Source organism: Hyaena hyaena, unplaced genomic scaffold (assembly GCF_003009895.1).
Source record: "Hyaena hyaena isolate Hyena2069 unplaced genomic scaffold, ASM300989v1 scaffold_82, whole genome shotgun sequence".
NCBI classification, from domain to species: domain Eukaryota; kingdom Metazoa; phylum Chordata; class Mammalia; order Carnivora; family Hyaenidae; genus Hyaena; species Hyaena hyaena.
This window is the reverse complement of record NW_024080713.1, coordinates 2404500-2428579: the sequence shown is the minus strand read 5'-3', so window position 1 is coordinate 2428579 and position 24080 is coordinate 2404500. Positions and strand designations below refer to the sequence as shown.

Below are 24080 nucleotides of genomic sequence, written 5' to 3'. Positions count from 1 at the left end.
CCGTGGGCAATGGCGGCGTCACCACAACAGTAGGAATAACACCTGGTGATAAGACCTCATCTTTTTCCCTCTGTTGTCCTGGCCTTTCATCAGGTCCTAGTTCATAGCTAACTGTTTGCTTGCACTCTTCTCTGGGATACCTTCTCCCCTTTAAAACACCACCAGCCTTCCCTCAAATTTGACTCAACCCCTTGGCTTCCTGTATTTCAATCAACATATAATTGATAAATCAACTCCTATAATTTCCCTTTTTCAAAATCCTTAGGAACTTCTTGTGGTCTCTGGAGGCAGCATCAACTCCAAACTTTTTCATTCTGGGCTCTTAGGAATGCCTCACATGCACCCATGACATCAACAAACCCTCTCCCACACCCCTAGACACGCCTGCTCCTGCCGCCTCGCTCCCGGCCCCCTTGTGACCCTCTGCAATCCCTTCTGTAACAGCCCGATGAGGTCCTGGAGTCTCCACTACCACACCACTTCAGCTAGGCCTGGTATTGCTCACTCCCTACCCTGATCTCTCCATCGGGTTTTCAGGCCATTAACCGTGCGACAGTATTTAACTTCAAACGTGTAAGCTTTGTTCCAAGCTAAATCCTGAATTCTTTTAGGTCAGGAAATTCTTTTTGAACTTCTATTTTAACTCCCACATCTCCTAGGACAAAGTATATAGAGTAACCCTTAAATTGAGATCATGGTGAACCTCCTGTGAGTAGTAAAACTTCAAGAGGACAGTGGGCTTCTTTGGCACCTCCGTGTCTGCTTTAAATCTCTGGTCACTGGCCACGAAGGCTTTGCTCAGGGAGCTATAGGAACAACCGATCAGTTCTAGACTTTGATGCCCAGTTTATGAATTGGCTTGTGAGAATCATCTGCTGCCTTGAAGAGACTTAGAAAGTGCAAATTACGTAGGCAAGTCCAGACTATGGAAGCATAGCTCAGTAGGGGCCTGGGAATCTGCATGAATACCAGGTACTGTGGCCCATCTGAGGCACAGCCACGACACGGATGCATTTTGTGGCCCAGCCTCCTCTTTCAGTTGAGCATATTAAAGCACCCAAAAGTGGAACTGAGAGCAAGGTTCATATTGTAAGTGGCCAGGCCACAATACACCCCTTGATGGGTTACCTGAGTAACAGCTACTTCCTGTGTGTGTTGCAATGTTACAGAAAAAATGTATAGAAAAAAATAGGGGCAAGATTATGTTGAGAAAGTCACTTTGCATGAGGTGCCAGGTGCTTTTGATACTTTCAAGAATTTTTGTAATTAAAATATTTTTTCGGGGCGCCTGGGTGGCTCAGTCAGTTAAGTACCCGACTTTGGCTCAGGTCATGATCACATGGTTCATGGGTTTGAGCCCTGCATCGGCCTCTGCTGACGGCTCAGAGGCTGGAGCCTGTTTCGGATTCTGTGTCTACCTCCCTCTCTGCCCCTTCCTCACTCTCTCTTTTCTCCTCTCCCTCAAAATAAGTAAACATTAAGAATAAATAATAAAAATACTGCATTGGAAGTGTGCCTGGGCAGCTCAGTTGTTTAAGCATCCAGCTTTGGCTCAGGTCATGATCTCAACAGTTTGTAACTTTGAGTCCCTTTTATTTTATTTTTTTTTAAATTTTTATTTATTTATTTATTTATTTTTTTTGGAGAGAGAAAGTGTGAGCAGGGGAAGGGCAGAGAGAGTGGGAGACATAGAATGTGAAGCAGGTTCCAGGCTCTGAGCTGTCAGTGCAGAGCCGGACCCAGGGCTCAAACCCACATACTGTGAGATCATGACCTGAGGCGACGTCGCGTATTCAACAGACTGAGCCACCCAGGTGCCCCTGAAAAGTACATTTGAGAGTATGTTGGTGTGTGTGTGTGTGTGTGTGTGTGTGTGCACGCGCGTGCGCGTGTGTACGCCAGGTGATGAGGGGTTAGTATGATAGCCAAATCTGATGCTGGTCATTGTCTGGGAGGGAGTAGAGCCTCATTGCTAAGAGTGGGCTCTGGAACCAGATTGTGTTTGAATCCTGGCTCTGCCACTTGCTACCTGTGTGGCCTTAATCTCTGTATCATGCCCTCATTTTATTTTTATTTTTTTAATAAAATTTTTAAATGTTTTTAATTTTTTTCTGAGAGAGAGAGAGACCGCGTGAGCAGGGGAGGGTCAGAGAGAGAGGGAGACACAGAATCTGAAGCAGGCTCCAGGCTCTGAGCTAGCTGTCAGCACAGAGCCCGACGTGGGGCTCGAACCCACGAACCATGAGATCATGACCTGAGCCGAAGTCGGACGCTTAACCGACTGAGCCACCCAGGCACCCCCTCATACCCTCATTTTAAAATAAGAATTAGTGGGGGGCGCCTGGGTGGTTCAGTCGGTTAAGCGTCCGACTTCGGCTCCGGTCATGATCTCATGGTTCGTGGGTTCGAGCCCCACGTCGGGCTCTGTGCTGACAGCTAGCTCAGAGCCTGGAGCCTGCTTCAGATTCTGTGTCTCCCTCTCTCTCTGACCCTCCCCTGCTCATGCGGTCTCTCTCTCAAAAGTAAATAAAAACATTAAAAAAAACTTAAAAAATAATAAGAATTAGGGATGCCTGGGTGGCTCAGTTCGTTAGGCTTTTGATATCGGCTCAGGTCATGATCTCACGATTTGTGGGTTTGGGCCCCGTGTTGGGCTCTGTGCTGACAGCTCAGAGTCTGAAGCCTGCTTCTGATTCTGTGTCTTCCTCTCTCTGCCCCTCCTCTGCTCGTGCTCTGTCTCAAAAATAAGTTTAAAAAATTTTTTCAACTTAAAAAAATACCAGGAATTATAAATAACACCCACAAGACAGTAGACAGGATTCACTGAGTCCGTATGGTACAGTGTTGGGCACACCGTAATTGCTATATGTGTTTGCTATTATTAATGCTATTACAGTAATATTCCTATTACTACTAGTGGACCTTTTCAGTAGCAAAATGGGGAAGAGAGTCAGGAACCGTGTATGAACGATGAAATATTAACTGAAAGATTTCTTCACACATGCAGATGTACTTGAGATGGGCAGACAAAATATCAAGACGTTTGTAATCTTTTTATTCTTCTAAAATGTCCCTCTTAGAACTTGATTTCCTATAACTCACTTATTACCAACTGTACAACTTGGGGGATGCGAGAAAATACCAGATTTTGGTAACACAGCCTTCCTGGTCCACAGCTGTGAAGGGGAACCTGCCTGCACTGGCTTCCCCGTGCCAGTGAGGATGCTGTGCCAAGCTCCAGAAAAGTCTGTGCTGCTCCTCAGAGCGGACCTTTGTGCGCCCGTGTCCAGTGACGCTGCTCCACTCCAGATACTCATTCAAGCTCCTTTCAAGTGGACTGGAGGGTTTCGATTAAAGCACTCTAATTTTGACAGAAGCCGGGCTGACTAATTACAGGTTGCTGGTGTTCAGGTGGCCTTGTTCTCATGCGTCTGCCCCGCCAGTAGGAATGTTTTAGCCCCGTATAATCCCTAGGGCACCTAGCCCGAGAAGCCGATGAGAGCTCTGAGACTGATGTGCAGGGAAATAAAGGCAAATTTGTGTGAGACATTGTTCTCCCATTTTGCTCAGCCTCTTTTTTTCTTGCCCACTCTCCACTGATCTATTCAATTTTCCTCACCTTCCTTAATGACTGTTTCTTGCCTCCTGGGAAAATCATGCTGTGGCTTGGTCCAGATCTAGTCCTGAGATTCAGCTGTCCCTAACCCTTCCTTTAGAACAATAATATGCAGATGAAACCGATTAATCTGCGTGGATGCATTTATTCTCTGGCATATAACTAGATTTCCTTCATGGTTCCTAAATGTAGGTGGGTTCATTCAACAACAAATATATATTGGAATGAATTAAAATGTGATTAATTCTCGGCGATCTTACTCCTAACCGTCCCCCCCCCCCCCGCCCCCATCCCGTGTACAGTAGCAGTTCAAAAGTTTCAGCACAGGAATCAGCCAGCAAGCTTGGGTGAATGAGCATTCCTGAACAGATTCCAATTCCGCAGATCAGCCTCAGGAATCTGCAATGAGCATCCCCTCCTACGTCTGGTTGGTGAACTACACTTTGAGAAGCATGCTTTATTGTACCGTCCAATAGATAGNTTCATGGTTCCTAAATGTAGGTGGGTTCATTCAACAACAAATATATATTGGAATGAATTAAAATGTGATTAATTCTCGGCGATCTTACTCCTAACCCCCCCCCCCCCCCGCCCCCATCCCGTGTACAGTAGCAGTTCAAAAGTTTCAGCACAGGAATCAGCCAGCAAGCTTGGGTGAATGAGCATTCCTGAACAGATTCCAATTCCGCAGATCAGCCTCAGGAATCTGCAATGAGCATCCCCTCCTACGTCTGGTTGGTGAACTACACTTTGAGAAGCATGCTTTATTGTACCGTCCAATAGATAGTGTGGTGTACGCCACTTACGTAGTTTCAGGTATTTTAGTAGCCACATTTTTTTCCCAATGTTTGTTTATTTTTGAGAGAGAGAATATGAGTGGAGGAGGGGTAGAGAGAGGGAGGGACAGATTATCTAAAGTGGGCTTTGTGCTGACAGCACAGAGCTCAACGTGGGGCTCAAACTCCTGAACCACAAGATCATGACCTGAGCCGGAGGTGGATGCATAACTGAGCCACCCAGGCCACTAGTAGCCATATTTAAAAAGTTAAGAAAAAAAGTGAAACATTAATAATCTACTTATTTAACCTATGATATCTAAAATATTTCAAAATATAATCAATATAAAGTTATTGTAAGATACTTTATACTTTTTTTGCACTAAGTCTTCAAAATCTGGTTTGTGTTTTACACTTAGAAATAATCTAAGTTCAGAGTAGCCACATGTGGCCAGTGGCTGTTTTGTGTTGGTCTCAGCCTGTGGCCAGTGCCACAGTGAGCCACCACGGACCTTTCCTTGTTCAGAGCCATCGTCGTGGCTGTACCAGCCCTGTGGCTCTTATCATTACAAAACAAGATTATTACGATTGTCTCCTGACTTTGACAGGAGAATGCTTATCTCTCACAGGCACTCACAGGGGCCACACCGTGAGGTCGATATGGTCTTGAAATTCACCCATGAACCCATTTAGTTTCAATTCAGAAGTGAGATTTTATCCAGCAGATGATCTGGTATTTTAGAAAGGAAACTGTAGGCATCTGCCACATTCTAGGAGGGTGGTCCAGTCTGTCTAACTGGGATAGTACGGGATCCAATTCTGTCTCCATCACGTGGCTCTTGACCATTTGGCAAAACAGTATTGATCTTTATGTCAAAGGCTTTGTCCCCCAAGCAAAAGACCTGACGTGTGAATGTCCGCAGCATTCTGGTTTATCGCCGCAGGCTTTTTTCCCATCCTTCCATGCCAGAGCTGCTCTAAACTGCTCTGGAATGTTCTAAACATCCTCTCCCCTCTCTGAATTATTCTCCTTTCTTCTTTCCTTCACTACCCTCTTCTTTGAGTGAGAAGCAGAATTCAGTAGGAAACGGTTGAAGGGTTGGGGAGGCAAAATTCAAGGCTGAAAAAGAGCAGAGCCTGTCCTCCCCTGTGCCTCAAGCCCTAGGCAGAATCCAAGAAACAGTGGCGTCCTCTTCCTCAGAGTATGCAGTATGGCCTCTGGTGTGAATCAGGCAACGGTGCTCCCCATCCCCGGGGGCTGGGGGGATGTTAATCAGGGGCGAGTCTGCATCAGTCTGAGATGCTAGGGGCTGACAACATGATACTTTTGGTTTCAGACATCAGGCGCCGAGGGTGGGGGGTGGGGGCGCAGCTGGCCCGCAGGGCATATTCAGCACGTGCAGTGGGTCTTCTTCGGCCCCTGGGCCATGAGAACCGGCCTGGAATCCAGGGCCAGGTCATTCAGGGTGCTCTCGCCAAACAAGTGCAGGCTGTTGCGGGCGATCAGCTCCCGGGCCATCAGCACAAAGACCTCATCTATGTTCTTAGACTCCTTAGCCGAGGTTTCCAAAACAGCAAGGAGGCCGTATTTCTCAGCCAGAGTGCAGGCATCTTCAAACAGGACATGGCGTTTTTCCCACAGGTCACACTTGTTCCCTGGGAGGGAGGGAGAGAGAGAAGCAAATATTCCACTGAGGAACTGAAGCTGGTTGTTTTGTTTTGTTTTTGTTTTTTAATGAACCTTAAGAGAAACATTTTAGTTTGGCAATATATACAGCATGCATGCATGCATTCATAAATAGCACCTGTGGGCAGGCTAACTGAAAATGAAACCACCAATGTATGGAAACAGCCACTGTCTTCAGTCATTGTCAAGAATTTCAGGAGCTGTGAGAAAGGCTGGGGGGGGGTGCATTTTATTGGCAGGGACAGGTGGAGGCTCTGTGTTCTAGGAAGGGACTGTCATTCCTTCGAAGTCTAAACAGCCTAAAGACTGCCAGAGGGGGTCTTCTCTCCTTCAAATCTTGTTTCTTTTTTCTTCTATTGTTTATTTTAGAGAGATAGCAGGGGATAGGCAGAGAGAGTAGGGGTCAGAGGATCCGAAGGGGGCTCTGCACTGACGACAGAGAGCCCAATGCAAGGCTCAAAACTCAGACTGAGATCACGAGCTGAGCCGAAATCAGACACTTAACCGACTGAGTCACCTAAGTGCCCCAAATCTCATTTCTCTTTTCCCTCTCTTTTCTAAACCACAAAGCATTGGATGCTGCCGGATGGCCCTGGTCTAGCTGAGGAGATTGCGAGTTACGATTTGCTGAATTGAAGGTGTGGAATGAATAACGTAGGATTTAGCTACACCTTACATACAACCTGCTGCAGACGTTAGTGTGCAGTTCATGAGTTTCAAAAAACGTTTACGTTCTGTAAACACCTTCCCCTCAGGATATAGGACATTCTCTATCACCCCAGAAAATCCAGTGAGGGGTTTTGCAAGCATGGTGGTAGAAGGAAGAGTGACCCATCTCTGCCTTCTCTACTCCAGCCCCTATATTCATTTAATCATTGGACTTTGAGTTCTCTGAGGCAGGAATCTAAAGGTAAAATTGTCTTCCTACAGGATTTGTTTTACCAAACATCAGGTTTTCTTACAAAGCTACAGTACTTAAGATAGGCGAGGCTCAGGGCACCAGGGTGGCTCAGTTGGTTAAGTGTTCGATTTCAGCTCAAGTCATGATCTCACTGTTAGTGGATTTGAGCCCTGCGTTGGGCTCTGTGCTGACAGTTAGCTCAAAGCCTAGAGCCTGCTTCAGATTCTGTGTCTCCCTCTCTCTCTGACCCTCCACTGCTCACACTGTCTCTCTCTCTCCCTCAAAAATAAATTAAAAAAAAAAAAAGACAGGTGAGGCTAATGTATCTCAACCTGTTTCCCATAAAGGAGTCTTTCTAGACCCTTTTTTCTCGTAATTACCCCTCCCCATCATGAAAACCTTTAAACTTAATTTTTTAAAAATGTTTATTCATTTTTGAGAAAGACACAGAACAAGCGGGGAGAGGCAGAGAGGAAGACACAATCTGAAGTAAGCTCTAGGCTCTGAGCTGTCGGCACAGGTCCCGACGCGGGGCTGGAACTCACGAACCACAAGATCATGACCTGAGCCAAAGCCTGACACTTAACTGACTGAGCCACCCAGGTGCCCCTCAACTCTGGTTGTTGGAGGAGCGCCTTCAGGGAGGCCCAGGTACCTTTCAGCCAGTTTCCCCATGGGTCCTCTTTTGTAACTATAGCACAACTTCAAAATCAGGAAATTCACACTGGTGCAACCCACAGCTTACTCAGATGTCACCAGTTATAGGGTCCCTTCCTTTGTGTGGGTGCGCGCATGTATAATTACATGCAATTTCATCATGTGTTACCACCACTGCAGCCAAGGTACACAGTGGTTCCGTCCCACGAAGTTCCCCTTCCTGCCACCGCTTTATAACCTTCCATCCCATCTAACCCCCAACCCTGGTAACCACTAATCTCTCTACAATTTTGTTATTTCAGCAATATTCTATAGATGGCATCATACAGGATATCACCTTTAGAGATTGGCTTTTTTTCACTCTGCATAATCCCCTTGAGGTCCATCCAAGGCTGTATTGGTAATTTATCCCTTTTACTGCTGAGTAATAGTTCATGATATAAATGGACCAGAGTTCAGCCATCCATCCTCCCATTTGAAGAAATGAAGTTGATTCTAGTTTTTGGTTAATTATGAATAGAGCTGCTATGAACATTTGTATATAGATCCCATGAAAATTTAGTATCAAATTTAGATACACTGTATATCTAGCCCTTTGGAAGGATACAAGCTGTTGCAATGTCTAAGGCACTTTGCCCCCACAAGAGAATGCATGAAATAGATCAATAGAATGGAATAAAAAACAAGCATGCACCAATATATGCACCTTTTACAGAAAGATGGTATCAGAGGGGCGCCTGGGTGGCTTAGTTGGTTGAGCGTCCGACTTTCGCTTAGGTCATGATCTCGCGGTTCGTGGGTTCGAGCCCTGCGTCGGGCTCTGTGCTGACTGCCAGCTCAGAGCCTGGAGCCTGTTTCAGTCTGTGACTCCCTCTCTCTCTGACCCTCCCTTGCTCACGCTGTCTCTCTCTCTCTCCCAATAAATAAAACATTAAAAAAAATAATAAAAAAAAAATAAAGATGGTACCAGAGCAGTGGGAATGGCTGCCCTTTTAGTAAATAGCACTGGGGCAATTGGATCTTTATATGAAAAATTACAAATTTTGGCCCATACTTCTCATAATACACCAGAATAAGTTATGGGTGGATGATAGATCTAAATGTAAAAGCCACAATCAATTGAAAGAGAGGAAGAAAGGAAGACAGACAACTTGTTTCAAAAGACTGAATATCTTGATGACTTTGATTAGCAGATTTACTAAATAGGACACAATGAAACAATCTTAAGGAAAATATTGATGGATCGAAATTAAGAATGTCTAGGGGTGCCTGGGTAGCTCAGTCAGTTAAAGGTCTGGCTCTTGATCTCAGCTCACCTCTTTTTTTTTTTTTTTTTTAACATTTATTCATTTTTGAGAGAGAGGGACACACAGAATCTGAAGCAGGCTCCAGGCTCTGAGCTGTAAGCACAGAGCCCAATGCAGGGCTCGAACTCACGAACTCACAAACCGTGAGATCATGACCTGAGCTAGAGGTGGATGCTTGACTGAGTCACCCAAGCACCTGCTTCTAGAAGAAAAATGTGAGAGCCCCTAGGTGGGGGAAGGGATGTTGTAGGAGTGGCTGTCCCTAAGCTTGGAGTCTGGTCTGCGCCTTGCATCCCTGTTAATTCTGATGGTGTTTTGTTGCTAGGATTTGCTAGGATCTTAGCAGATGTAAGGAGTTATTCCTGGGTGCAGTCAGCCACATGTGTCTGAGTGGCTCTCTTGTGAATCTGGAGCCATCTGATATTGTGAACCTCGAACTACAGAGTATTTTCTGTGTGGTCTATACACATTTGCATCAAATCAGTATGAAGGGTATGCCTTCGTCTAGAAGCCGGGGCCCCATCCCAGGTCTCCAGAATGAGACACTCTAGGGAGGGGCCTTGGAATCTGTATTATTAGCAAATTCACCTCCCATCCCGCCGACCCCCATTCACCCCATTCTCAGGTGAATCTGATGGGACGTTGTGGGCCAAACACTTTCTGAGGTCCTGTCCACCCCTGCACTCGTGATTTCATGTGCTGTTGACATCAAAAACACCCAAAAACCTGAGCATCAGCGGGCGGGGGCTGGAATAAAAAGCTAAATGCTTTGAAAACAGCATACCAATCAGCATAATGACCAAGTTCGCCGCGCCATATTTTTCTATCTCGTGGATCCAGTGAGGAACAGACTCGAAGGTGGGACGTCGGGTGAGGTCATAGGCGATGATGGCCGCATGGGCGCTGCGGTAGTAGCTTTGCGTTATGGTCCGGAACCGCTCCTGGCCTGCAGTGTCCCACACTTGCATCTGGAGAGGGGCAGAGAAGGGGGTCCACATCACGAGTTCCCATGTCTGATGGGAACTTGCCCACCTAAGTTGTCCGAAAAAGGCAGTTTTCTGGGTCTCACTTTGAGATACCCAAAATCAGCAGGTCTGGCGTGGGGCGCAGGAGTCAGTGTTTCCGTTTGCTCCCCAGGGTAATTTGGATGCGCTCTCAGGTTCGGGCGTCCCCACCTACAAACAGGTGGATCCAGTGTTTTGGGTTTGGTGTTCTTGACCTTTTTACCTCTGTCATCCCTTCATTTAGACTTTGGGGTTTATCTTTTGAAACTGCTTGTTGCTATCACTCAAGGTGATAGCATTGGCTGAACTGGTCTGATTTTATTTATTTCTCAAAAAGTTTATTTAAGAGAGAGCGAGCAGGGGAGGCTGCGGCAGAGAAAGACCGAGAATCCCAAGGAGGCTCCACAATCTCTAACTCATGAACTGTGAGATCATGCCCCAAGCTGAAATCAAGAGTTGGACACTGAACAAAGTCACCCAGGCGCCCCAAACTGTTCTGATTTTAAAGGACCACTCAGCTGTTTACATTTAAGAGTATCCTTGGGGGAGAAGGGGAAATGGGTGATGGGCACTGAGGAGGGCACTTGTTGGGATGAGCACTGGGTGCTGTATGGAAGTGATGAACCATGGGAATCTACCTCAAAAACCAAGAGCACACTTTACACATTGTATGTTAGCCAATTTGACAATAAATTATATATTTTTAAAAAGTATCCTTATGGGGCACCTGGATAGCTCAGTCAGTTGAGCATCTGACTTCGGGTCAGGTCATGATCCCCTGGCTCGTGAGTTCAAGCCCCACATCAGGCTCACTACTGTCAGCACAAAGCCTGCTTCAGATCTCTCTTTCTTTCTCTCTGTTCCTCCCTTGCTTGTGCTCTGTCAAAAATAAATAAAACATTTAAAAAAAAAAAAAAAGTATCCTTATAATAATGCATTTGCAATTATCAACCCAAGCAGAGGCACCCATTGGCACACCCTCCACAGTGTCTAAGGGTACTTGTTTGTTCACTCAAACTATTTAGAAAATGTATTATTTAATTAATTAACTTTTTTTTTTTTTTTCCCAGTAAGTAAGCTCTACACCCAATGTGGAGCTTGAACTCGTGACCCTGAGATCAAGCGTCACATGCTCTACTGACTGAACCAGCCAGGGGCCCCTATGAAATGTATTTTTTTTCTTGAAATGTATTTTTTATTTATTTATTTTTTATTTATTTTTTTTAATTTTTATTTCTATGAGAGAGAGAGAGAGAGAGAGACAGCGTGAGCAGGGGAGGGTCAGAGAGAGAGGGAGACACAGACTCTGAAATAGGCCCCAGGCTCTGAGCTGGCAGCACAGAGCCTGATGCGGGGCTTGAACCCACGAACCGCGAGATCATGACCTAAGCAAAAGTCGGACACTTAACTGACTAAGCCACCCAGGCGCCCCTGAAATGTATTTTTTAAAGAAGGTTTGCAAACATGTCCCAAACTAGAGAGAACAAAACAACGAACCTTCCTATATCCATCATCCAGACTCAATAATTACCAAGATTTCACCACTCTTGCTTCATCCAGCTCCTTCTGTTGAGTTCTTTGATTTCTTTTAAAGTGGATCCCAGACTTTATGTCATTCATTTGTATCAGAAGTGGACAGTTTTGGGCACCTGGATGGCTCAGTTGGTTAAGCATCTGACTCTTGATTTTGGCTCAGGTCATGATCTCCCGTTTTGTGAGTTCGGGCCCTGCGTAGGACTCTGTGCTGACAGCACAGCCTGCTTGGGATTCTCAGTCTCCCTCTTTCTCTGCCCCGCCTCCCCCCATTCTCTATCTCTCTCTCAAAAATTTTCTTACATGAGCACAAGGCCACAAATTGTTGCCGTTCAACTTCTCAATAACCCTTTTGTATCATCCAGTACCTGACCACATTGCAATTTTCCTGATTGTCTCCAAAATGTCTTTACCATTGTTTTTAATCAAGATCCCAAACAAGATCATGCTTTACATTTTCACCAACACTTTCTGATCTTCTCTAATCAAATGGGTAAAAGGTAATGTCCCACTCTTATTCGAATTTGCACTTTTTAACTTATGAGTAGGGATGGGCACCTTTACATCTTGACCTAAATTTTTAAGCTAGTTCTTATTGAACTTACGAAATGGCATTTGTGTCCAGTCTGTGGATTGCTTATTTTTTGTATTTAGTTATTGGTCTTTTTCTTAGATATTTATTGGGGCCCTGTTTTCACATTAAAGAAATTAGCCCTTTGTCAGTCACATATTTGCAAATACTTCTTTCTAGTTTGTTATGCATCTTTTGACTTTACTTATGGTATTTTTGTGGATGTATAAATTTGGCCTTTATTTTTATTATTATTTTCTTTTAAATTTTTAATTTTTATTTTTTGAGAGAGAGAACACAAGTGGGGAAGGGGCAGAGAGAGAGGGAGATACAGAATCTGAAGCAGCCACCAGGCTCCCAGCTGTCAGCACAGAGTCCAACGCAGGGCTTGAACGCGCAAACCATGAGATCACGACCTGAGCTGAAGTCAGATGCTTAACCAACTGAGCCACCCAGGTGCTCCCTAGTGTTTTACTTTAGAGGGGAGAGAGGGGCAAAAGGGGAGAGAGAGAGAGTATCTTAAGCTGACTCCACACTCGGCACTTTGACCTTTATATCATTACATAGAGATGTATAAATTTGGCCTTTAGGTATGTCTGATTGAACAGTTTTTTCCTTTATGGCTTCCGGATTCTTGTCTTAAAAGGCTGATATCCAAGGTGCCTGGGTGGCTCAGTTGTTTGAGGGTCAGACTCTTGGTTTTGGCTCAACTCATGATCCCAGAGTCATGGGATTGAACCCCACATTGGGCTCTGTGCTCAGCATGGAGGTTGCATATGATTATCTCTCTCTCCCTCTGCCCCTCTTCCCTGCTTGCAGGTGCACCCTCTCTTTCTAAAAAGAAAATTTTTTATTTTTTTTTATTTTTTTTATTTTTTTATTTTTTTTTTATTTATTTCTAGGAGAGAGAGAGAGAGACAGCGTGAGCAGGGGAGGGTCAGAGAGAGAGGGAGTCACAGACTGAAACAGGCTCCAGGCTCTGAGCTGGCAGTCAGCACAGAGCCCGACGCGGGGCTTGAACCCACGAACCGTGAGATCATGACCCAAGCGAAAGTCGGACGCTTAACCGACTAAGCCACCCAGGCGCCCCAGAAAATTTTTTAAAAAGGCTGTTTTCCCCATTCCACAATAATAAATATTCTAATTTTTTTTTTCTGGTACTCTTATGAGTTCACATTTTATATTTAAATCTTTCATTCCTCAGGCACGTGTTGCACTGTTCAGAACTCTAGCCAAAAGAGGTGGCGCGAACCCCATGCCCTTCTGACCTTCACTTTCTTGCCATCGATCTCAAGGGAGCGCACAGTGAAATCCACCCCGATCGTGTTCTGCTGTGTCTCTGTGTAGACCCCAGATTTGAAATGCTGCACCACACACGTCTTCCCCACATTGGAATCCCCAACGAGGATAATCTTGAACAAATAGTCAAAATTCTCATCTGCTGCCCTGGATGCGCTGGAGAATTGCATGGCTCTCGCCACCTAGAACAGACCTGGGAAGAAAAGAAGGAATTCAGCCTCTCTTTAGTGAGCTCGGCACTGTTCTGTCAGGAGCCAGGGACTCGGGATGCAGGACAGGACAAGGGAAAGGGAGCTTCTTGCTTTCATGGCACTAGCATTGTGGGGGAAGGACATTCATTACTGGTCAGGGACAAGGGAGCTGCCCCTCCCCACAAGCCCACACCTGCCCTCCGTGGGTTGACATTACAATGAAGAGGTTTTGCTGCCATTCTCTTTTGGGCCCAGCACAAAGGCAACACTTGAGATGACACGATTTGACTGAAATCTTAGTCATGAGACCAAGTGCCCCACACTCCATCAAGTGCCGAGAGCAGGAGGGTGGCAGAGGGAGAGGCCTACGGGAGTGTTCTGCTGCCATTCATCAGTCGGGGACATGCCTGGATGTCATGCTGTCCCCACTTCGCATGGGGAGCAACGCTCCCAGCTATGGAAGACAGACGTCCAGGCAACCTCCAACAAGGGTGGACGAGATTTGACATGGAGGTCAGTTTGGGGAAGAGTGACATGGCCTTTTCTTCTTGTTTTCTTGGCCAGGAAATTAGGATTTTCAGATGATTTCACAAGGAAAACTATGCAGGGCACCTGGCTGGCTCGGTTGGTAGAGCATGCGACTCTTGATCTCAGGGTTAGGAATTCAAGTCCTATGTTGGGCATAAAAGATTACTTAAGAATAGATAAACTAAATGGGGCGCCTGTGTGGCTCAGTAGGTTGAGTGTCTGACTTCGGCTCGGGTCATGATCTTGGCGGTTCGTGGGTTCGAGCCCCACGTCGGGCTCTGTGCTGATAGCTCGAAGCCTGGAGCCTGTTTCGGATTCTGTGTCTACCTCTTTCTCTGACCCTCCCCTGCTCACGCTGTCTCTATCTCTCTCTCAAAAATAAATAAAACGTTAAAAAATTTTTTAAAAAAAGAATAAATAAACTAAAAAAAACAACCAAAATGAAAACTATGGTTTTTTAAGTGTTTATAGCATATTTTACTACAGACTGAAAAAAACAACTTAAAAGTTTCTAATGACAGTGTTTCCTAAGCTAATTGATTATGTTAGAACTATATGGAGGAGATAATTAAAAATATATATTCCTGGAGCCCATCCCAGTTCTGCTAAATATAGTTAAGCGTGCGCGCGCGCGCGCACACACACACACACACACACACACACACACACAGAGGCACACACTCCCCAGGTGATTCTGATGACCATCCAGGTTGGAAGCGCTGATCGACATCCCTCACCTGAAACTTGATTCCCACTTCAGCATTTCTGCTTAAATATCTACCTATACTTACTATCATTGATCCCAAGGAAGGTACTGCCTTCTGAAAAAGTCCATTTGGCATGCTCAGCTCTAACTTGGATGGGGTTGAACTCTCTCTCTGGGGTTCCCATCCGTTGACCTTCATGCTGTGCCCGGACTTGGCAGGTTCCTATTCCACATGACGGCCCCTCAGATATTTGAAGCAGCAAGCGTCTCCCCTCAAGGCAAATATCCCCCGTCCTTTCAACTGTTCTAAACATCATGCTGTGTTGGGTCTCCTCCTCCAACGTTTCGTAAAAATGCATGAAACCTGATCTCATTGGACGATTAAACTTAACCCGCTTCAAATTGTTCCTGCCTTATGGCCCCCTTCTCCATGTACTTCCAGTTAGTTTTGAGTTTTCTCTAAAGTCTGAAAAGGACAAGTCTGTATCATCACACACATTGAAAAGCACACGGATTCATAATCTGCATGTGAAAACCCCGAGCTTTAAATGGATGAAGAAGGACCCCATTCCTCTCTTGGACGCCTCTGAAATCACCCTCAGCTAAATGATCCAGCAGACAAAAGCCACAATGAAACCACTTTCTTTTTTCCTTCTGGCTTTTCAAATAAAGAAGGCCGTTCTACTTCCGGTGTCATATCACTGTCACTTGAGCTGGAATCTTGCTTCCTTGATCCCCTTTCCCCAAGTACGTCCTCTGGGTTTCCACAGAAGGGCTCTTCACCTAAGCCTGGGGCCCCGCAAGGAGGAGCAAGGAGGAGTGAGCGGTGTCCCCTGGTCCCTGGCCCCGCGGATGCCCTCCATCCCGCATCCTGCAACCCCCACCTCTCTGGTTCACCTGTTGCTTACCTGGCTTGCTCTCTCACCCCTGCCAGCCGGCAATGTTTACTTCTCCGAGCTTTCCTCTTCGGCCCTCCTGCCTCCCTGGCGTGGTGGGAGCTGTAGTTCCGTCCCCAGGTGTCAGGTTTGGCGACCTGAGAAAGTGAAAGGAAAGCGCAAGCCCTCCCACCGCACCTGAGCCCGGCCGCTCGCGCGCGCCGTTGGGTCCAAAGCGCAAAGGCGAGGCGCTGGCCAGCACACCGCGTGCAGAGTCAGCCTCCGGGCCAACATCCGTCCCGAGCAGAGTCAAACGGAAAGGACGGGCCGGTTAACTCAGCCTCTACCTATTCAGCCTCCCACTTTACTTCCGTCTCCGCACTTGCCCTTTGCAGCCCTGGCCCCCCACTTTTCCTTGGGTCCCTTGTTTGGCGGGGGTGGGGGGGGTGGCTGTATGAGAGAAGGGCAATGTCAAGGAGAACACAGATCTGGATCTTGAGTCCTTTGTTTTGTGGACTTGCAGAGCATTCTGAGGAGCAATCGAGAGAAAGGAGGTGATCCAAAAAGAAGATTAAAAAACCAAAACAACTTTGAATTTGCACGGAAAGAAAGAGCTGGAAAAAAAATTTTGTTTCTCCTCCCTCAAAATATCCACCACACAACAAAGGTTAATTTCTAGGTCTGAGAAGATCTAGACTTTATCAGTCTCCTCCTGGCAGTAGAAGCCAAAAACTGAGGTAAGTTTTCCTTACTTTTTTCCCCCTCACCACCTCACAGATCTTAGGGACTAGGTTTTCTCCATGATGTAGAATGCAAGGTGTAGGCAGTTAGCTACCATGTGCAAAACTGAAACATCCAGATCGATAAAATATTTAAATTGGTATAGTGTTTTCAAGCTGGGGGTTGAGATCTATTAATGAGTCATGAAATCAATTTTTGTGGGTTGCAACCAGCATTTTTACAGAAGAAACTAGGACGAAATTTCAGAATATATCTCATGCAGTCACGCAGTAAGGATAAGTACTGTTTTGTGCAATGTTTGGGCCAGTTGTATACATGCATGTATGTACTGGGCTGATGTAAAATGTATTTCTTTTTTTAAACATATTTTAAAAATTTTTAAATGCTTTATTTTTGAGAAGGGGGAGTAGGGGTAGAGAGAGAGAGGGAGAGAGGGAATGACACAGAATCTGAGCTGTCAGCACAGAGCCCGACGTGGGTTGGAACTCATGTATGGCGAGATCACGACCGAAGCCAAAGTCAGACGCTTAACCCACTAAGCCACCCATGCACCTCCCATAAAATGTATTTCTTACTGTGGGTTGAGGCCTAAAAAGATTGAGAAACACTGAAACAGAGGACAATTTATTCACTATCAAGAACATTTCTTTCTATGATTCCTTCAGGAAACCTTTACATTATAATTTATCTTACCCCATATTCCATTTACACATCACTTTTCAGGAATCTCTCTTTTTGAGTAAGACAAACCCAATGCGGCAGTTAGAGCAAGAAAACAAAAGATACTGCCAGCTGCTGCTGCTGCACATTGTCACTTTGAGAGCCACTGTCATATGTCTGTGAATTGAAAATGAAACACAGGTCAAGATTCACCACCGTGTATGGGTAGGAGGCAGGAAATAAAACCTGTTCGATGTTACTGTCAATGACGTTAGGTGTCAAAATGGTTTCTTCTTCTGGTTATGGTTATTCGGAAAGAAAAAAAAGTCAGCTGAGTCAGACCCAGTACTTGGAGAACATCTAGAAGTAGAAATCAAATAGTAAGATGTCTAGGTGGTTATGGAAGTTAAGAATAGAGAGATTCTACCTCTCCCTCTCTGACCCCTCTCCACCAGACCCTCCCCACCAACGTGACTAGAAGTTCAGAGAGCATGGTGTGGATTTCTTGACCGAGTGGTGGTGACACAGGTTATATACTTATCTTATCCACACCCTCTGCACACAGATACATACATATATGCACACGCATACACACATTTTAGCCACTTGTAAGGACACTAAATATATTCACACTGTTGTGCATTCATCACTACTATCCATCTCCAGAACTTGTGCATCATTCCCAACTGAAACTGCCCCTTAAACACTAAGTTCCATTTCTCTTCCCGCTCAGCCTCTGCAACCCACTATTCGACTTCCTCTGCCTATGAGTTTGATTACTCTAGGCACTTCATGTAAACAGAATCATACAATATTTGTCCTTTTGTGCCTGGCTTATTTCATTTGGGATAATGTTCTCAAGGCTCATCTATGTTGTAGCATATGTCAGAATTTCAGTCCTTTTAAAATTTTTAAATGTTTTTTTAAAAATTTATTTCTGAGAGAGAGATAGCATGAACAGAGGAGGGTCAGAGGGAGAGGTAGACACAGAATCCAAAACAGGCTCCAGGCTCTGAGCTAGCTGTCAGCACAGAGCCCGATGTGGGGCTCGAACCCACGAACCGTGAGATCATGACCTGAGCTGAAGTTGGATGCTTAACCGACTGAGCCACCCAGGCGCCCCTCCTTCCTTTTAAAGGCTGAACACTGTGTGTGTATGTGTGTAATTTAAGTAATCTCTACACCTAAATGGGACTTGAATTCATGACCCTAAGATCAAGGGTCACATGCTCTTCTGACTGAGCCAGCCAGGCACTCCTTAAGCTTTTATTTCTCTTTAAACTTTTTAAAATGTTTATTTATTTTTGAGAGAGAGAGACAGACAGAGGTGAGTGGAGGAGGGGCAGAGAGAGAGAGAGGGAGGCACAGAATCTGAAGCAGGCTCCAGGATCTGAGCGGTCAGCACAGAGCCTGATGCAGGGCTTGAACCCACGAACCGTAAGATCATGACCTGAGTCAAAGTTGGTCACTTAACCAACTGAGCCACCCAGGAACCCCAAGATTTTACTTTTAAGTAATCTCTACACCCAGTGTGGGGCTCGAACTCATAACCTCAAGATCAAGAGTTGAACACTCCACCACCTGAGCCGGCCAGGGGCCCTTCCACAAAATATTTTAAAAAATAAAAGTGAAATGTTTGGCCGATTTGGTTTTGCTCACCCCGATATCACATTTTCCCAGCCATGCTTTCAGATGGCTGGGAACAGAACTACAACTGCTATGTGTAAGAGCAAATCCAAATTGAAAATAAGAGGTTTAACTCTCTTTCGGAAATAAGGGAAGAGAGAAAATAAGAACTCACACTTCCACCCTGCTCTTTTCTTGCTTTGTCCTTTTCAAACAGATGTATAGCTTCATAATGGCTCACTTCTTGTCACCCTCATATCAAGAACCTTTCCGGGGCGCCTGGGTGGCTTAGTCGGCTAAGCGTCCGACTTTCTCTTAGGTCATGATCTCGCGGTTTGTGGGTTCGAGCCCCGCGTTGGGCTCTGTGCTGGCTGCTAGCTCAGAGCCTGGAGCCTGTTTCGGTCTGTGACTCCCTCTCTCTCTGACCCTCCCCTGCTCATGCTGTCTCTCTCTCTCTCTCTCCTAGAAATANTGTTTCGGTCTGTGACTCCCTCTCTCTCTGACCCTCCCCTGCTCATGCTGTCTCTCTCTCTCTCTCTCCTAGAAATAAATAAAACATTAAAAAAAAATGAAAAAAAAAAAAAAAAAAAAGAACCTTTCCAGGACCTGGGAGCCGTCTTTTAAAATAGAGCCATGCTGGGAGAGAGGGCTCCAGTTTCCTAGTTCCAGAGAGGCTAAAAGCCTAACTTTTGTGGGCACCTTGCTCCAATTTGCAGCGCTATCTCTTGTCCTAAAGATAGGAGAAGTTTGTCTCTCCTTTGGATAAGCCCATTCAGGCAGTCTCCCCAATTACCCTGATAAAGTCTACCAACTATACGTGATGAAAGTTCCCATCAAGTCTTCTTAGTTGATGGCTAGTGACTGTTTATCTTGAGAACATGCATGTAAAGGGTTGAATCTGCTTGGGCGTACCCGGGAGAGAGTCCTTTCTGTCTTTGCAATCTGTCAGCTCATGGCTTGTGATGAGCATCACATTCTGGTTTAATGTTTATCTGGTAGTAAAACTGCCGTCTTTTTCTATCTTTGTGGAGAAATCCTCTTGGTTGGCAGATTTTTTTTTAATTTATTTTTATTTTTATTTTTTTAAAAAATTTTTAATGTTTTACTTATTTCTAGGAGAGAGAGAAAGAGAGAGAGAGAGACAGCGTGAGCAGGGGAGGGTCAGAGAGAGAGGGAGTCAGACTCTGAAACAGGCTCCAGGCTCCGAGCTGGCAGTCAGCACAGAGCCCGACGGGGGGCTCGAACCCACGAACCGCGGGATCATGACCTAAGCGAAAGTCGGACGCTTAACCGACGAAGCCACCCAGGCGCCCCTTGGTTGGCAGATTTTAAAAAAACATTATATTTGCCCAACAGGTGAAAGAACCCAAGAGGCTAGAAGGCTCCAATTCTAAGTCCTGCCTCCTAAGGCCTTTAATTTTGGCTTGAGGCTGTCAGGATCTTAACACTCATTTATTTGTTTGGGTGGGTGGGGTGGAGTGCAGAAGGTGAATGGCAGAGGCAGATTAATGGCCCTGTCTGCGTGGGCCACTGCGTTTAACTTATTTTTTATTTTTTATATTTTTATTTATTTCTAGGAGAGAGAGAGACAGCGTGAGCAGGGGAGGGTCAGAGAGAGAGGGAGTCACAGACTCTGAAACAGGCTCCAGGCTCTGAGCTGGCAGTCAGCACAGAGCCCGACGCGGGGCTCGAACCCACGAACCGCGAGATCATGACCTAAGCGAAAGTCTGACGCTTAACTGACTAAGCCACCCAGGCGCCCCTGCGTTTAATTAATTTAAACAAAAATCTAAATTTATGCCTTTATGGCTGGTCAGGAGCAAACTTAGCAGCATGTTACTTTCCATACAAACAAAGAGCATAAGTTTTTCTGAAAAGGAAAGATGACCTGTATAGCAATTCTGCCCAGATTAGATGTTATCTCTCTCTCCCTGCCTTTTTTCCAGTTTACACTCCTGGCCGTCATCCGACCCCCAGCCCAACAGCCAGGTTCGCCGAGGCCTCCCCCGTCCTCCCTGTCGCTCTCGGTGCTACCTAGGCGTCCCGCAGGTGAAGCAGCGCGCTCGGACTACAACTCCCAGCATGCCTCCGGGAGGGGCGGGTCACGTGAGCGTCCGGAAACTCTGGCTGCGGAGCTGCGGGTGAGGTGGCGGCGGGGCCGACGGGCTGCAGGCGGCGGAGCGGCGCGAGCGGGTCGGTGGGCCGAAGCGCGGCGATTACGGCGGGGGTCTCGGGTGCGCGAGCCGCGGCGCGGCTCGGGGCGACGTGTGCGGGCGCCGCCCGCGAGGGTGGTCCGAGGGGCTTCCCGGGGCCGGGAGGGCGATGGGAAGGTGCGGGTGTTGGGGCCGGGGGTGGGGGGGGGGGTGGCGCCCAGGGCCGGGCGGGGGGTCGCCGCTCCCCTCCGGCCGGGGCCCAGCTCCTGGGTCTCCGGCGTGCGGGGCCGGGCGGGGCCGGCGAGGACCCCGGCAGGGCCCCCGCGGGGAGTCGGCCGGGCCGCGCGCCAGGAGGGCTCTGGTCCAGGAAAAGGGCTGCAGTTTAGACCGGGTGAAGGGATGCTTTCCAGGTAGGCTGCGAAGGAAGGCTTTTGGAAAAGATGCCTTGAGGCCAAAGAGGGAGGGAGCCTTAATGGAAAAACCGGGTTTTGTATTCTGCTAAGTACTATGGCCTCAGTCAAGGAATTTGGTCACATTGCGTATTCGTCATTCCCTCAGTATTCTTATTTTGCAGAATGTGGTCTGTCTGTTCTCACTTTTAACAGGGGATAATGGGAATGTGTCCACGGGGGTTTTGGTGTTTCCTGAAGTATGAGATTGTAGATGATCTCATGGTGACTTCTTACTGAGTGCTTCTAGGGAGAAAAGTATGTTCCTGGGGTAAGTGAAATCTGAAGCCTGATTGCCGCCCGTCTTCACTGTCTTCCTTTGCCATATGTTGGATGTTCCGATATTAGGAACTCTCTAAAATTACCTCATTTAATTCTTTTCTTTTTTAAAGTTTATTTATTTTGAGAGAGAGAGACAACACAAGTGGGGGAGGTGGAGGGAGAGAGAGAGAGAGAGCGCCCATCCCAAGCAGGCTCCACGCTGTCCTTGCAGAACCCGATGTGAGGCTTGAACTCACGAATCATGAGATTGTGTGTGTGTGTGTGTGTGTGTGTGTGTGAGAGAGAGAGAGAGAGAGAGAGAGAGAGAGAAACACCATCCCAAGCAGGCTGCATGCTGTCTTTGCCGAACCTGATGCGAGGCTTGAACTCATGAATCATGAGATCGTGACCTGAGCTGCATCCAAGAGCTGGGTGCTTAACTGACTGAGCTACCCAGGTAGCTGTACCACATAAATCTTTTTTTTTTTAAATTTTTTAATTTTTTTAATTTTTTTAAAATATTTTTTATTTATTTCTAAGAGAGAGAGAGAGAGAGAGAGAGAGACAGCATGAGTAGGGGAGGGTCAGAGAGAGAGGGAGTCACAGACTCTAAAAGAGGCTCCAGGCTCTGAGCTGGCTGTCAGGACAGAGCCTGACGCGGGGCTCGAACCCACGAACTGCGAGATCATGACCTAAGCGAAAGTCGGACGCTTAACCGACTAAGCCACCCAGGCGCCCCATAAATCTATTAATTCTTAAATGAGGAAATTGAGGCTCAGAGAAGTTAATTAAGTGGGGAATTTATGGTTCCACTGCCAATTTAATGCCTTTTTGTGGGTCACATGTGGTTTCAAAGACCATATTCATGTGTTGACCTTTCATTTCCTTTTTTAAAAAAATGTTTTTGAGAGAGAGAGCGAGAGAGAGCAAGAGAGCGCAGAGGAGGGTCAGAGGGCGCAAGACATAGGATCTGAAGCAGGCTCCTTGCTGACAGCACAGAGCCCTATGTGGGGCTCAAACTCATGAACTGTGAGATCATGACCTCAGCTGAAGTCGGATACTTAATGGACTGAGCCACCCAAACACCCTGGCCTTTCGTTTTCATCAGAAAATGACCCCAAAACAGTAATTTTATAAAATTAAAGTCAGTGCAATGCCTTATTTCTCTCTAGACGTCGGAAACCAGTGTATTATTGAAGGTTCTGTTTTGTTTACGGATAAAATGAAATGTCACAGCAATGACCGTGGAGTATGAATCTTGTTTAGGAGAAGGAAAATTTGTTGTTGTTTTTAAGTACAATTTACCCCACAATGTGGGACTCGAACCCAGGGCCCAAGATCAAGAGTCACATGTTCCACTTACTGTACCCTCCAGGCCCCCTGCGAGGGAATGATTTTTATCTTGAAAACTAGTTGTCTTTGGAATATGTTTAAAAGAGGCAGGAAGAATGTAGTTTTGGGAAGCCTGGAATAAGACCAGAGAATTTTACAGCTGAGTGTTAGGTATTTTACATCTGCGGTAATGAAACAATTTAAGAAGAGAGAAAAATTACAGAAAACTTGAGTTTTGAGTGAAAAGACTTATGTGGTACAGTTAAATGGCTTCAAGTGAGATAATGTTGAATGAAAAAGATTCTTGTGTAAGTGTCAAGCATTGAGGTGCTAAATTACAACACACACAATACTGTCAAAAATCTTTGAACTCAGCTGTGCCTTCATTACTCTTCCAGCTACCTTTTATATTTTAGTGCACATAATCTTTTTACTTTGCAAATGTAAAAACTGAAGTCTGAAGCGTGAAGTAATTGCTCATCTAATGTTCTTCTCATTTGAGTATAGTATTGGTGTAACCACTGTTACTAAGAATGTGGGTTTTTTTTTCGCCATTCAGGATTTATACTTCTAAGCTTAAGGTGAGCTATTTCTAATTGCTGTGTTTTACCCAACTTCAGATATTTTTAGCCTTTTTCCTTATATAGTAAAACACAGAGACTACAGTCAGGTCTGGGTTTGAATGCTCACTTCATCTGTTAAGAGATAATTACTTTATAAAATTTGCTTTCTTTTATTGATAAGATGTGAGAACTAAATACAGGAATGCAGGGCAAGTGCCCAGCACAGTGCCTGGTGCTTTGGATGTATTTGGTGTTGGTTACGGTCAAAGAATTCATTCGTGCTCAAAATCTTTACGGATCATTCTAAAGGCTCTGCTAGGTGCCAGAGATCTAGCCGTGGACTAAAGGCAGATGAGGCCACCGCTTTGTGGAGCTGATAGATGAATAGCACACGTGTAAACCGCTGAAGCGGATACCTTGGCAGCAGTGCTGTGAAGGGAGGAAGCAGAGACAAGAGAGGAGACAGGTAACTGAGTAACGGCCCCAGCCGTTGTAGATGGGCCGATTGGGGCGCACCACTGAGGGAGAAGACTTGAGGATGAGCCAAGGAGAGGAAGGAGCAAGCCATTTGCACAGAACCAGGAGAAAGGCATTTCAGGCAGGGGAACAGCAAACGCGAAGACCCCAAGCAAGGAAGGGCTCAC

At 46.0% G+C, this 24080-nt stretch overlaps 2 protein-coding genes across 6 annotated transcripts in view; one reads left to right on the top strand and one right to left on the bottom strand.

Moving 5' to 3' along the window:
• Positions 1 to 4837: 4837 nt before the first annotated feature.
• RAB19 (RAB19, member RAS oncogene family) lies at positions 4838 to 15764 on the bottom strand. The gene is made up of 4 exons (XM_039234065.1): positions 15685 to 15764; positions 13321 to 13544; positions 9729 to 9912; positions 4838 to 6048 (listed from the first exon to the last, which is right to left on the bottom strand). Exons 2-4 carry the CDS (start codon positions 13519 to 13521, stop codon positions 5783 to 5785), a joined length of 651 nt encoding a protein of 216 aa, XP_039089996.1. The 5' UTR covers positions 13522 to 13544; positions 15685 to 15764; the 3' UTR covers positions 4838 to 5782.
• A 5031-nt stretch (positions 15765 to 20795) lies between these two features.
• Positions 20796 to 24080, top strand: part of SLC37A3 (solute carrier family 37 member 3) — a 66742-nt gene continuing 63457 nt past the window's right edge. For 2 of the 5 annotated variants that reach the window (XM_039234036.1, XM_039234031.1), the window contains exon 1: positions 20796 to 20871. The gene's annotated coding sequence lies outside the window, so the exon portion shown is untranslated. Of the gene's footprint in view, positions 20872 to 21246; positions 21552 to 23664; positions 23903 to 24080 lie in introns of those variants that run through there. The other 3 variants (XM_039234033.1, XM_039234035.1, XM_039234034.1) reach the window with 3 other exon arrangements.

Excerpts from the sequence above, each read along its gene's own strand:
- RAB19 (XM_039234065.1), bottom strand. The coding sequence starts at position 13,521 with ATGCAATTCTCCAGCGCATCCAGGGCAGCAGATGAGAATTTTGACTAT. Across the intron at positions 9,913-13,320 it reads TCGATGGCAAGAAAGTGAAG|ATGCAAGTGTGGGACACTGC; the intron begins GTCAGAAGGGCA and ends GCCCCTCTCCAG. Across the intron at positions 6,049-9,728 it reads CTTGGTCATTATGCTGATTG|GGAACAAGTGTGACCTGTGG; the intron begins GTATGCTGTTTT and ends CCTCCCTCCCAG.